Source organism: Balaenoptera borealis (assembly GCF_965194805.1).
Source record: "Balaenoptera borealis genome assembly, chromosome: 13".
Lineage (NCBI taxonomy): Eukaryota > Metazoa > Chordata > Mammalia > Artiodactyla > Balaenopteridae > Balaenoptera > Balaenoptera borealis.
In genome coordinates, this window is record NC_138870.1 from 3,604,775 (window position 1) to 3,616,818 (window position 12,044).

At 59.4% G+C, this 12,044-nt stretch overlaps 1 protein-coding gene across 3 annotated transcripts in view; it reads left to right on the plus strand.

Annotated features, from left to right (window-relative positions):
• Positions 1–12,044, plus strand: part of WASHC1 (WASH complex subunit 1) — a 52,826-nt gene that overhangs the window by 39,753 nt on the left and 1,029 nt on the right. For 2 of the 3 annotated variants that reach the window (XM_082349114.1, XM_082349116.1), the window contains 8 exons: positions 835–988; positions 9,185–9,296; positions 9,507–9,653; positions 9,805–9,941; positions 10,205–10,340; positions 10,554–10,755; positions 10,847–11,002; positions 11,663–11,815. In XM_082349114.1, coding sequence (XP_082205240.1) covers positions 835–988; positions 9,185–9,296; positions 9,507–9,653; positions 9,805–9,941; positions 10,205–10,340; positions 10,554–10,755; positions 10,847–11,002; positions 11,663–11,815 — 1,197 coding nt within the window. The remainder of the gene's footprint in view (positions 1–834; positions 989–9,184; positions 9,297–9,506; positions 9,654–9,804; positions 9,942–10,204; positions 10,341–10,553; positions 10,756–10,846; positions 11,003–11,662; positions 11,816–12,044) is intronic. The other variant, XM_082349115.1, reaches the window with a different exon arrangement.

The following is a 12,044-nucleotide window of genomic DNA, read 5'->3' on the forward strand; positions in this document are numbered from 1 at the left end:
GAGCAGGTCTGGGGCACAGTGCCAGGCCTGCTTAATGTCTTCCTCACTGTCTTCTACCGAAGGGCTGCGATTAGGCCTATTTATAGGGGCTTGGTGCCTTAATATTCTGCCCGATACCTCTCTTGCCAATCAAATCAGTGCCGTCTGCAGTGTGATTGCTGCTCTGGTGGCACCAGGGAGCGGAGTTAATTAAACCCAGTATAAATAGACTGACTCTGCCCCCCTCTTGCAGTTGGAAGGAGTGTTTTTCCTCCTGTCCCCTGCCCCCATGTGCCCCTCCTTCCTCCTGGCCCCCCTTAGCTCTGGCCTGGGAGAGCAGAGCCCGGACATCCTTAACCCTGGAGTCTCCAGCCACTGCCTGTCCTGTCTCGGGAGCAGGTCCTCCGGGGCCGGAGTGAGAAGGACGCTCGAGTCCACATTGTCTGTGCTTTCCCAGACCCAGGTACCGTTTGGCAGTTGACACAGGCAACTTTCCCCCCAAACCCTTCCCTCTTTTTCACTCTGCAGCCAGGGTTTCTTTCTTGTTCATCCAGGCTTTGGAGGTTGAAGTGAGATGAGGTGGGGAAGGGGTGCCTAGCTGGGTTCCAAGCGCCTTCCGGCAGCCAGTCCGTGTTGCACCTCCTCTGAATGCTTCACATCAGTCTCTGGTCCTTAGCAACTTCCCTCCCTCGTTCACCCAACAAGAACACCAGCTCCTGTGAGCTCCCAGCCTCCCACCCAGTGCTGTGTCCACCCGGCCCATGCAGACCGCTGGGCGGGGCACTGTGTGCCCGTCACCTTGCCCCGTGGCAGGTGGGTGTGCGGGTAGTCCTGATGCTCAGTTCCCACCCCCAGGCACCATGACCCCCACGGGGACCCAGCGTCCACTGGCCGATCAGACCTACGCGGTGCCCCTCATACAGCCAGACCTGCGGCGAGAGGAGGCCGTCCAGCAGGCGGCGGATGTCCTGCAGCGCCTACAGGAGGTCTCCGGAGACATCTTCAGCAGGTGGGCGCTGCTACCGCCCTCACCTCCTGGGGGCTGCTCCCCGCGCTGGGCAGTCGCCTCTCCAACCCCAGAATGCACCCTCTCAGAGCACCCCTTTTGGTGATTCTCGGTCCTGAGGGCGACCCAGCTGGCTCTCGTGTGCCCAAGGGGCCAGGCTGGGTGCCCAGCTTCTAATGGGATCATAAGAGCTCACTACCTCCTGTCCCTCTTGGCCCCTGGGTTCCCTGTGCATCCGCCCAGCGGTGGTGCAGCTCTCCCAGCTCATGCTGTTCCCCCACCGGGGGGCCCTGTTCCTTCGCTTATTCCCGCAGTCAGCGAATATTCATCCAGCACTTCTTGTGTGCAGGGCGCTATGCTACTCTCTTTAGTTACAACAACGACTAAGGCAGCATCTCTGCCCAGCCAGAGGATATACTCCAGGAGCAGAGACAGACTCTAATTGATTAATTGCATGTTAGTTAATTACAATTGTGGGAAAACCTATTTTTAATATTTTTGTAACAACTAATATTTGTGACACATTAACTGTGTGCCGCCACTGACCTGAGTGTATTCACTCATTCAACCCTCTGTCCTGTATACGGGTCCTATCTTTCTCTGGCCATGAGCAAGCTGAGAGGGGCGTAGAGCTTCTCCTTCCTGGGTGCCCACACCGTGCCCCCTGAAGGCTGGAGTATTTGACTGCCTGACTCAGGTCCCTTCCCTAGTCAGGTCTCCCACACCGTCCCCTGCTTGTACCCCAGACCAGGAACCCCGACTGCTGCAGCATGCAGTCTCCTCCCCCACCAACTGGAATTCCACCTCTTCCCAGAAGCCTTCCCCAATGGGGGCATACAGTGGAGTCACTGTCTGCAGCTGGACACAGTCCAAACATTAGATCCACCTGACTTTTGCCGCTGAGTTGCCCACTAATGCACCTGCCTGCCTCAAGCCTATCCCAGATGTAAATGTACCCGAGGGCGGTGCCCCGAAGTAGTTAAGGGGGTTGACTCTGGAGCAGACTTCCTGGGCTCCAATCTGGCTTCCCCATTTGCTTGCTCTGTAACCTCGGGCAAGTTACTTAACCTCGCTAAGTCTCAGTGTTCCCATCTATAAATTGTCAATAATAATGGTACCTTCCTCAGAGAATTGTTGTTAAGATGAAATGAATTGAAATGTGCAAAGGAATTGAAGTGCCTGGCATATAGTAAGCATTCAGTAAATGTTCCTTCCTATGATCTGGTGACATCATCTCTGCTCATTTGCTGCCTATTCTGGCCCTCCATTAACCTGCTATCAGTAGTTATAGAAAGTGTTAGGTGCCCCTTCTGTGCTAATTTTCGTGCTAAATATGCCCAAGGAACACGTAAGCCAGAGGACACAGGCCTTTAAGAGCCATTGGTCCCAGATTATGGCCACCTCACAGCTCGTGATTGAAACGGACGCCAGAAACAATCCATCAGAAATACTTGTGTCTCCTCACCAGGGCTGTGCCTGCCTGCTTGCCTTTCTGTAAGGGGAGCACTGGATTTTTAGCATACTTTCCTTTCCCTTCCTGGTGATTGGCACCAGTGGACGTCTTCACGTTCCTCTGCCCCTGGATGGGGTGAGCAGAGGGCAGGACGGCCATCTCATGGGGAGGGAGTGGCAAGTTGGTTGAACATAGGCTCGGCATGGCCCAGGGATGGTAGGATGCTCCCAGGAGCCTGGTACCTGCGTCCAGGCTCCCCTCACCGCTGGGTTCCAGGTCCCCCCATTGATCCCCCACCACGTGCCCGGCATTCAGGTCAGAGGGATACTAATGGTGTGTGGCATGGGGTTCCTGTCCTCAGGGACGTCGTCTAGGGTGGGAAAACAGCCATCTGAGCTGATTCTGAGCCGCGTAGCATGAACTGTGTGAGCTCCTAGGGGCCTAGAGGAGAGAGAGACAACTGGCAGCACATTTATCAGTCAGACTCCCCAGACCAATAAGCAGAAGTAACCAGTTCATAGAGCAGCCTTTGGAGCTGCAGGGCTAAATGCTGTCATCAGGGCCTGGTTTTGCTTTCATCCCATCCCTGCTCGCTGCTTCTGGGTTGGCCCCATTCCCAGAGAGGCCTCGCTCTTGCAAGGTAACCAGTAGGCCCAGAGTTCATACTCAGGCTCAGGTCCAGCAGGAAAGAATGTCTTCCTCTGCAGCGGCGTTCCCTCGGAAGTCCCGCCCTCCCACTGGCCTGGCCTGGTTCTCATGGCCGTCCCAGAGCCAGTGGCTGGGGCCGGGGTGGCGGGGAGGGTGACACAGCAGCTGGCTCAGACCTTGGTCACATGCCTTACCCCCAGGCCCTGGGTTTAGCCCCACCCAAAGTGCGGGGACCGAGCCTGTGGGAGCGATGGCGGCCCCATAGGAAGCAGGCTGCTACAGAACGAGGAGGGAGCAGATGCTAGAGAGGAAAACCAGCGCCTGCTCCCCGAGGTCAGGGAAGACCTCCTGAAGGAGGGGTGCGAACGGGGCCACTCGGGGTGGGAATGCCGCCTGAGGGCCCTCCGCTGGGGCCCGGAAATGAGTGCCAAAGGCTTGAGGCCTGACTGGAGGGTGGTGCGCCCCGGGCCGCGGGGCCCTGAGTACCTGAGTGCCGCCTGTCCCGAAGGTCCACTCCTTCACTGCAGGACGGGCTGAAAGTCCGCCCTCCGTGTGTCTGTGCCCTCGGAGCCCTCCTCTCTCGCTGCTTTACGTCCCTACAGCGCTGGGGACGGTCCCTGGTGGAAGGAGCGGGCAAGAGGATGTGGCTGAGGGGAGAGCTGGGACATGTGAGTCAGGGCCGGGGGGGGGGGCTTCGCCCGGCTGGATGGGGCTTTGAGCTTGAGCCCAGGGTTTTGGGAGCCCGGATAGGTTCTTGAGCCGGAAGCGATGGGACAGAAGCGTCTGGGGAAGGTTCATCAGGCAGCCATCCCAGGGGATGAGGAGGGGAGCCGCGCTGTGGGCAGGGAGAGGCTGCGGTCCAGGGGGGCTGCAGGTAGTGGGGGCGGATAGGAGACACTGCAAATGGAATAACGACAGGACAAGATGACAGATTGGGAACAGGATGAAGGGGAGGGAGGAGTTGGGGACGACAGGGAGTGGGGAGTGCCGAGCCCCGCCCCCCATTCTGCAGCAGGGCGCCTCTGTTCTCACGGCTTTTGCTGCGGGATGGGACCCCAGCTCGGAGCCTCTCCCCTTGAACGTGCTCCTCTCGAGAAGGAGAGGCGGCGGGTGACGAAGAAATGCTTGATGTCTCTGCTCCCCCCCTCTCCCCCAGCTCAGGCGCAGGCCCAGCTCCTCAGCCCCACCGGAGCCTGTGCCCCCAGGCAGGTGAGCACGTGGAAGGTCAGCGTCCCCAGCCGGTTCCTTCCCCCTGCTCGGCCCGGTGGGCGGAGCCCGCAGAGACAGGATGGCAGGGCCCTTGCGGGCACTGGGACCCGCTCCTTGCAGCCCCTCCCTGGCTTGTCCCCCTGCCTAGCAGACCTGCCCTCACCTGCCCATCATCACCTGGGAGAAGCCAGCCCCAGGGTACCTGCCCAGAGACGTCCCCTGCTCCACACGACTTCCATGACGGGCAGAGGGGCGGCAGGAGCAGGGCAGACTGTGACGGGCGTGGGCGGTGGCTGCTGTCGCTTGCCCTCTCCGCGGCCCCAGCCTGGCCACTCGGCCTCTGCGAGGCTTCTTCCCTTCCTCTCTTCTTCCTGTCCTCTTCCTTTCTCCCCTCTTCCCCCCTTCCTCCCTTTCCACCTCCCCACTCTTCCTCCTCCTCCTCACTTCCTCCTTCCTCTCCTTGGGCCCTTCCTGTCTCCCCGCTCCCCCCTCTTCTCCCTGCTGAGCGCACCTGGTGCCTTCCAAGGTTAGGAGGCCTCAATCAGCTACCTGCATAATTAGCAGATCATTCTTAATTACCCCAGTGAGTGGAGAAGATAAAGGGGAAAGCAAGAGCTGTTCAGGGGACCGGCTGGGGGGTGCGGGGGGTAGGGCTGGCGAGGGGAGGAGAAGCAGCAGTTAGGCCAGGGCAGTGGCCCTGTCACAGCAGCTGACTGGTGTGGTGATTGGAGGGTGTGGCAGCCCTGCGGGGGCCATGGGCCTGCGGCTTCCTAGGAAACCTTCCCATACGGTCATGGGGGTCAGCTTTGGAGGTGGTGGGGACAGGGAGCCCAGGCCCTGTCCTGGCCCCCTAGGTGCGTCGTTGACCTTGACCAGCTCACACCCCAGGCCCCAGCCAGAGGAGCCCTCTGCACTGCGCCCTCCGTGGTGCCCCCTTGCCGTCTCCGTGTCTGCTCAGCGCTGCCTGCGGCCCCTCACCCCTCCTGGTCTGTGGGCGGTAAAGGTAAACGTTGACCAGGTTCTTGGGACGCAGCATCGGCTTGCACAGCTCATGAGACATCCAGTCTCTCACTTTGATCTTTAGAGCAATTCCACGCTGCAGAAGTTACAATTCCTGTTTTTCAGCTGAAGAAGGTGAGACATAGATCAGTTAAGTGACTGGCTGAAGGCCACGCTGCTGCTGTCCCCAGGTCTTTGGGACGTTGTAGTTGTTTATCTCCTTGGGAGCAGATGTGTGTTGTCTGACGCATCTCTGTCCCAGGCTCTCAGCAGACTGACTGAGCCAGTTCCTTCCCTGCTGGTGTCCTGGTGACATGCTGTGGGGACGTGGCTCCAGTGATGAGCCTGGAAACTGACCTGCCTGAAGCCAGCCACCAAGCCAGGGGCTCTAGATAAGGAGCGGCAAACAAGTCGTCCTCTTGCCACCAGCCCCGCTCATGCTGGGTGTTGCTAATCAGTCCTGGCTCTTGGTCCCAGCCCCCATGCGGCCCAGCAGGCCTTCCTAACACTGCCTTCCAGGCCGTTGTCACTGCCAGTCGGTAGAGATGACACACAAATTGAAACCTCCTTCTCACCCTTGGCCTGAGGTTGGGCTGCCTGGGGGCTTTGTTACAAGCCCTTTGTTACAAGCAAGGCGTTACTTAGCCATCCTAGGCTCTTGGATAAGAAGAGAACCCTGGAAATCCCATCTTCCATTCCCCCGTCCCACACAGGAATCTCCCCTGGAGCATCCCTGACAGGTGGGCATCCAGCTGGAATCTGATTGCTTTGCAAAGCCATGCAGCTGTTCACGAGAAAGTTCTCCTTATGCAGAACTGAGGTCTGTTTCCATGTAACTCCTCCCACCGGCTGTAATGCAGCTCATTCTCTGGGGTGACAGAGTAAGTCTAATCGCTTTTCCACCTGACAGCACTTGTGATCTTTCTGATATCTGAAGGGGATTTTCATATTCTCGAAGTCATCTCATCTTTAGCCAGAACATCCTTCAGTTATCTTGTGTGATGTGAGCTTCTCACCATCACCCTCCTCATCACCCTCCTCTAGTTGTTCGTTAGCTTGTCATTTTGTATTCAGCCAGTATGTTACGTCAGGCATTGTCCCAGGTGCTAGAGATGCAGCTGTGAATCAGACAGACCCTGTGGTCTAGAAGGGACTTCAGAGTCCTCTTAACATGTGGAACCAGTTTGAAGGGGACACGGCTGTGGACGAGGTGGGCGCCTGGCATAGATGAGCTCTGTTTTCTCTGTAGTGCCTCCAGGAGAGTGGACGTTCCCTATTTATTGAAAGAAGGTGGGAAAGATCTCAGGAGCTGTGTGCTCTGAGATCTCACTTCCTTTCCAAGCTGCTTAACGTGCTTTTAGCTCATAGGTAACTGAAACCTCCAGGTCCTCCTTCACCTGAACTCCTGCTAAACCTCCATCCTCTGTGTTTGTACCCTTGACTTTTTAAACCTGAATGCTGAGCTTCACATTCATTCCTTATCAGTTTCATCTTTGCTGGCCTTCTGGGCTTTCAAGATCCCGTGAGTCTTGATTCCGTCGTGCAGACCATTTTTGGGCCTCCCCATTTGATACCCCCAGCTTACTAATCAAGCGTCGCATGAGTGTGCGGCGCCCTGCCAGAGTCCTTCGTGCGAGGCTGAGGTCAGTCCATTCTTCAGCCGTGCCTTTGGGGCACTGTTGTTCTCTGGCTCTGATTTTTCCTAAATATGCTCTCCTCCGGCCCCCATAGCTCCATCTTGTCCACGGGATTTTGTGAGAAGCCGTCAGAATCCTTGCTGACTCAAGCTGCACTGTGTGTAAGGTTTTCCCCTGATAACGCCAGTCTAATAACCTTGTCAAAAAAGAAATGCTATGAATTTAGAACCGTGCTGGCCCCGGGGATCCGCCTCTTCCATTTCAAATTGCTTACGACCCTCTATTTAATAACCCATTCCGGAAATTTGCCCGGATTCATTGTTAAGCTTGATGTTTGTAACCTGGAGAAATCAGATGGAAGACCCAGAGAGAGCCGGCTGTGTCTGGCTCCAGTTCCGACGTCGCTCCCACCCTCCATGCCACCTTTGAGTGGAGCGGTTACATAACTGTGAGGTTGCTTCAGCCTCGGGCAGCGTAGGGCTGAGCCTGGAGCCACAGGAGCTGGCCTGTGTGCAAGCAGGGAGACGGGTCTCCCTGCCGGAAAGCTGGGGCTCGGACAGATTGCTGGTTCTGTATCTCTCCCGGAAGGGAACCGTGCCTCTTGTTCTCTGTCTGCCTTGCTGCCCCGCTCAGACCAGCCTGTCAAGGAAAACTAAGCTGGTTTGGGTCCCTGCTCGTAGGCCAGCCCCTGCATCCCCAAGCCCTTGCACACGAGGGGCCAGGAGTAACCAAGGAGACTTCATCAGGGGTGGAGACCCCTGGGTTGTGAAGCTGGCCGATGAGGTGTGTTCTCTGGGGGCTAAAACCTTCTAAAGTTGGTGGGGGTGGTTTAAGAAGGTTGGGCCAGAGTCTTGACTATTCACTTCAACCATTAAAGAAATCCTAGAGTTCCCTGGCCGCGTGGTCTCTGATCCCAGGGACCGCGGCGCTCCTCGGCCATCCACTCACTGTGTCCTCTGGCCATTCCCCGGGAGCTGAGCTTGCAACTCTGCCTCGTCTCTCGTGCCTCGCTGTGTGCTCACTCGTGCCTGGTGAATGTGGAGATGTGACCCCCGCTGTGGTCGTGGAACACGGTGGCCACGGGCAGGTGTCCCTGGAGGTAGGGGAGCGCTCAGGCGCAGGACGCCCTGGCAGGGGAGCCGGAGTCCCCGTGCAGTGAGGAGTGCCTCGTGTTGCTGAATAACGCGAGTGAGGCTCGTGTGCGTTTACCTTTGGGGCACGTGGTGTTAGCCATTCAGTAACTGCAGAGGGAGGCCTGCAGGTGCCAGGCGCTGTTCCAGGCTCTGGAACACAGCGGGGAGCAAAGCCCTCAGCCTAGGGGTGCACAGGAGACGCATGGTGACAGGTGGCTCTGTGTAACGGAAGAACCGGCTGGGGGTTGGAAAGTGACAGGTGCAGCTTTAGATTCTGTGGTCAGGGAGGCTTCGGCGAGGGGCTCAGTGAAGTGAGGGACCAGCCATGTGGGTATCCGAGGAGACGGCAGAGGCCACACGACAAGGCGATGTGTGGCGTGTTCAGGGAATGTAGCAGGGCGCCGTAATCCGGGGAGGGGGCAGTGGCAGCCCCTAGGCAGCCCGACCACAACCATGAGAACCCCGGTGGGGACTTGGATTTACCAAAAGCTGTGCCGGGCAGTTCCTTGTGGACAGCTCCAGGACTTGAATTCAGGCCCAGCCTTGCCTGTCACTCAGCCTTGCTGAGCTCTGGTTTCCTCCATGTAAGTCATAACGATTCTGCCTCTGCTCACCTGGGCCTGAGCAGGCTGAGAACCCCGGCAGGCAGGAACCACGTCCCTTCAGGTGGCACGTACAGGTGCCAACTTGGGGCTAAGGTGATTGCCCATCCCTACCCAGAGCTCCAAGGAACTTAATACAGTCCGTTGCTAGACGCTTCAGGTTGGATGGTCCTGGTAGAGGTCACCTGGGCAGTTCTAAGATCGGGCCTGACAGCAGGTATTGCTGTGTTTTAAGAGCCCTCACCCGAGGACCTCCCTGGCGGTCCAGTGGTTAGGACTCTGCGCTCCCACTGCAGGGGATGCGGGTTCGATCCCTGGTCGGGGAACTAAGATCCCGCATGCCTTGTTTTGGGGCGCCGCCAAGACAAACACACGCAAACACAAACAAAAATTTAGTCAAGAGCCCTTACCCGAGCCCCTGGCTTCGCAGGTTTGCCGTTAAAAGCAGAAGGGTTGCAGGAGGCTGCAGGAGCTTGGGGAGCAGCCTTCAGCCCCTGTGACTTTTTTTCCGGTGGCAGGATCTCCCAGCGAGTAGAGCTCAGCCGGAGCCAGCTGCAGGCCATTGGGGAGAGGGTCTCCTTGGCCCAGGCCAAGATTGAGAAGATCAAGGGCAGCAAGAAAGCCATCAAGGTAGCGTGTGTGGCCCTGTCCCTCTGGCTGGTCGGCAGTCCCAGAAATCCCATTCCCTCCCCTCTCCCCATGCCTCTGAGGCTGCCAGCTCCCTGCTCCAGCCACACGGCAAGCTTTCCTCCTGCCCGGGATGCCTCCCCCCGCCCACACCTAGGCTGTCTGGAGCTCCTGAGGCCCCCGAGGAAGTGCTCAGACTCCCCGTGTACACAGGTGTTCTCCAGTGCCAAGTACCCTGCTCCAGAGCGCCTGCAGGAATACAGCTCCATCTTCACGGGAGCCCAGGACCCTGGCCTGCAGAGGCGTGCCCGCCCCAGGGTCCAGAGCAAGCACCGTCCCCTGGACGAGCTAGCCCTACAGGTCTGACGGGGGTGACCTGGGCACTGGGGAGGAACTGAGGCCCATCCCAGGGTTCTGTCCCCCAGGAGGAGTCTGACTGCGGTGGGGGAGGTCGCTCTGGCCTGGCGCTGAAACCACCGTCCCTCGGTCATTTCCCGTCGCCCCACCCCAGGAGAAGCTGAAGTACTTCCCCGTGTGTGTGAGCACCAAGCCGGAGCCTGAAGATGAGGCCGAGGAGGGGCTGGGGGGTCTCCCCAGCAACATCAGCTCTGTCAGCTCCTTGCTGCTCTTCAACACCACGGAGAACCTGTAAGGGCGGGGTGGGGCGGGGCCGGGGGCGGGGTTGGCCTGGCTTGGTGGGGGGGCCGGGGGGGCCGGGGGCACCAGACTTGGCTGCAGCAGAAGTCTGCAACCCGGGAGCCAGGAGGCTCCTGACCAGTTGGTTTTGTCTGGTAAGGCCTTGGGAGGCCGTGGTACAAGCTAATTGTGGCCCTGATGAAGAAGGAAAGGTGGTCCAGACCACGGGCCTAGAACAGAGGCCGGATTGCCTGACCGCCACCCCTCCTCTGTAGGTACAAAAAGTATGTCTTCCTGGACCCCCTGGCTGGTGCCGTAACAAAGACCCATGTGATGCTGGGGGCGGAGACTGAGGAGAAGCTGTTCGATGCGCCCTTGTCCATCAGCAAGAGAGAGCAGCTGGAGCGGCAGGTGGAGAGAAGAGCTGCTCGGGTGGGGGAGGGGAAGGGGGGGGAGGCGTGGTCCTGCCGTGTTGTCTCGGCCAGGGGTCTGCCGAGCCCTCACCCCGGCCGGCTGTAGTGGGCACGCGCGAGGGTCTGCCGAGCCCCTTACCCCGGCCGGCTGTAGTGGGCACGCGTGAGGCCGCTGGCTGCCCGAGGCCCGCCACATCCCCCGGTCCCACAGGTCCCAGAGAACTACTTCTATGTGCCCGACCTGGGCCAAGTGCCTGAGATCGATGTGCCGTCCTACCTGCCCGACCTGCCGGGCGTGGCCGACGACCTCATGTACAGTGCGGATCTAGGCCCCGGCATTGCCCCGTCGGCCCCTGGCACCATTCCAGAGCTGCCTGCCTTCCACACGGAGGTGGCTGAGCCTTTCAAGCCCGGTGAGCCGAGAGCTGGGAACGGACTTGGGCGGGAGCACCCCTGCTTGGCCACTTTCTTCCGCAGGCACCTTCTCACGCTTTTCCCACCTAGAAGATGGGGTGCTGGCAGTACCCCCGCCGCCGCCGCCGCCGCCGCCAGCTCCGGCCCTGCTGGTCAGCGCCCTCCCACCTCCGCCCCCAGCCCAGACCGTGGCCCCGCTGGGCCAGCCAGCCAGGGAGGATGACAGCGGTGGCGCATCTCCTTCAGGTAGCAGCGGCACGGGGCCCGCGGGGCGTGGAGGGGGCTCTGCTTCCTCTGAGGGTGCCCCTCGTTTCTGGGTCCCTGAAGGATTTTCTGTAGCTTAGTTAATTGGTCATAAATGCTAGATCTTCAGAGTAGTTCTGATTTCAAAATCTTGTTCTACTGGGTTCATAACATAGCAGTTTCAAACCGTGTCTGTGGAGCCTGGACAGGGGGAGCCGTGGGCCCCCCATTCCCCCTTAAACCAACGGGGAAAAGGGGGCAACTAATAGACATGGAAAACTACAGCAACGAAGTATCCACGTGGCCCTTAAGTTATAGGATTTCGGTTTTACTCCTGTATCTCCCCGTCCATCTCCAGCACCCAGAAGTGGCACAGAAATCCCCTGTTGGCTCCTGTGTTAAGTTCAGACACTCAGCACACTGGTGATTCCCAGGGTCCACCAGTGCAGCGTGGCACCTAAAGCGGGTGGGGCTGGAGAGGGACCGGCTGAGCCCGGGCGGATGCAGGCAGCGTCCAGGCCCCTAGTGTGCCGAGGCGCCGCCTCACCCCTGCCACCTCGCCGAGGAAGAGCCCTTCCTCAGACACCGCCCAGGGCCGCCTCTGGGCCGCACGGCCAGGCCCTGCCTGAGCAGCCTCTCCTCCTTGCACCCTTCCCACCCCAGTCCAGGGAGCGCCCAAGGAAGTGGTTGAGCCCTCCAGTGGCCGGGCCACTCTGCTGGAGTCCATCCGCCAGGCCGGGGGCATCGGCAAGGCCAAGCTCCGCAGCGTCAAGGAGCGCAAGCTGGAGAAGAAGAAGCAGAAGCAGCAGGAGCAAGGTGGGGCCGGACCCACTGCAGGAGGGGCTCTGGGCCCTGCTGTCCCCAGGGGCGTGCGGGCTGCCCCGGTGGCCGTCCTCCTGCCCGGGCCACGGGCTCCTTCCTGCTCTTGGGGCCTGCTTGGTGGAACTTTCCTCTCTACGCCTGTAGGGGGCAGAGCCTCGGCCACTCGAACTGTAAGAGCCTTCTTAGACTCTGCCAGTCCAGGAAACGGTCAGGGACCTGGGAT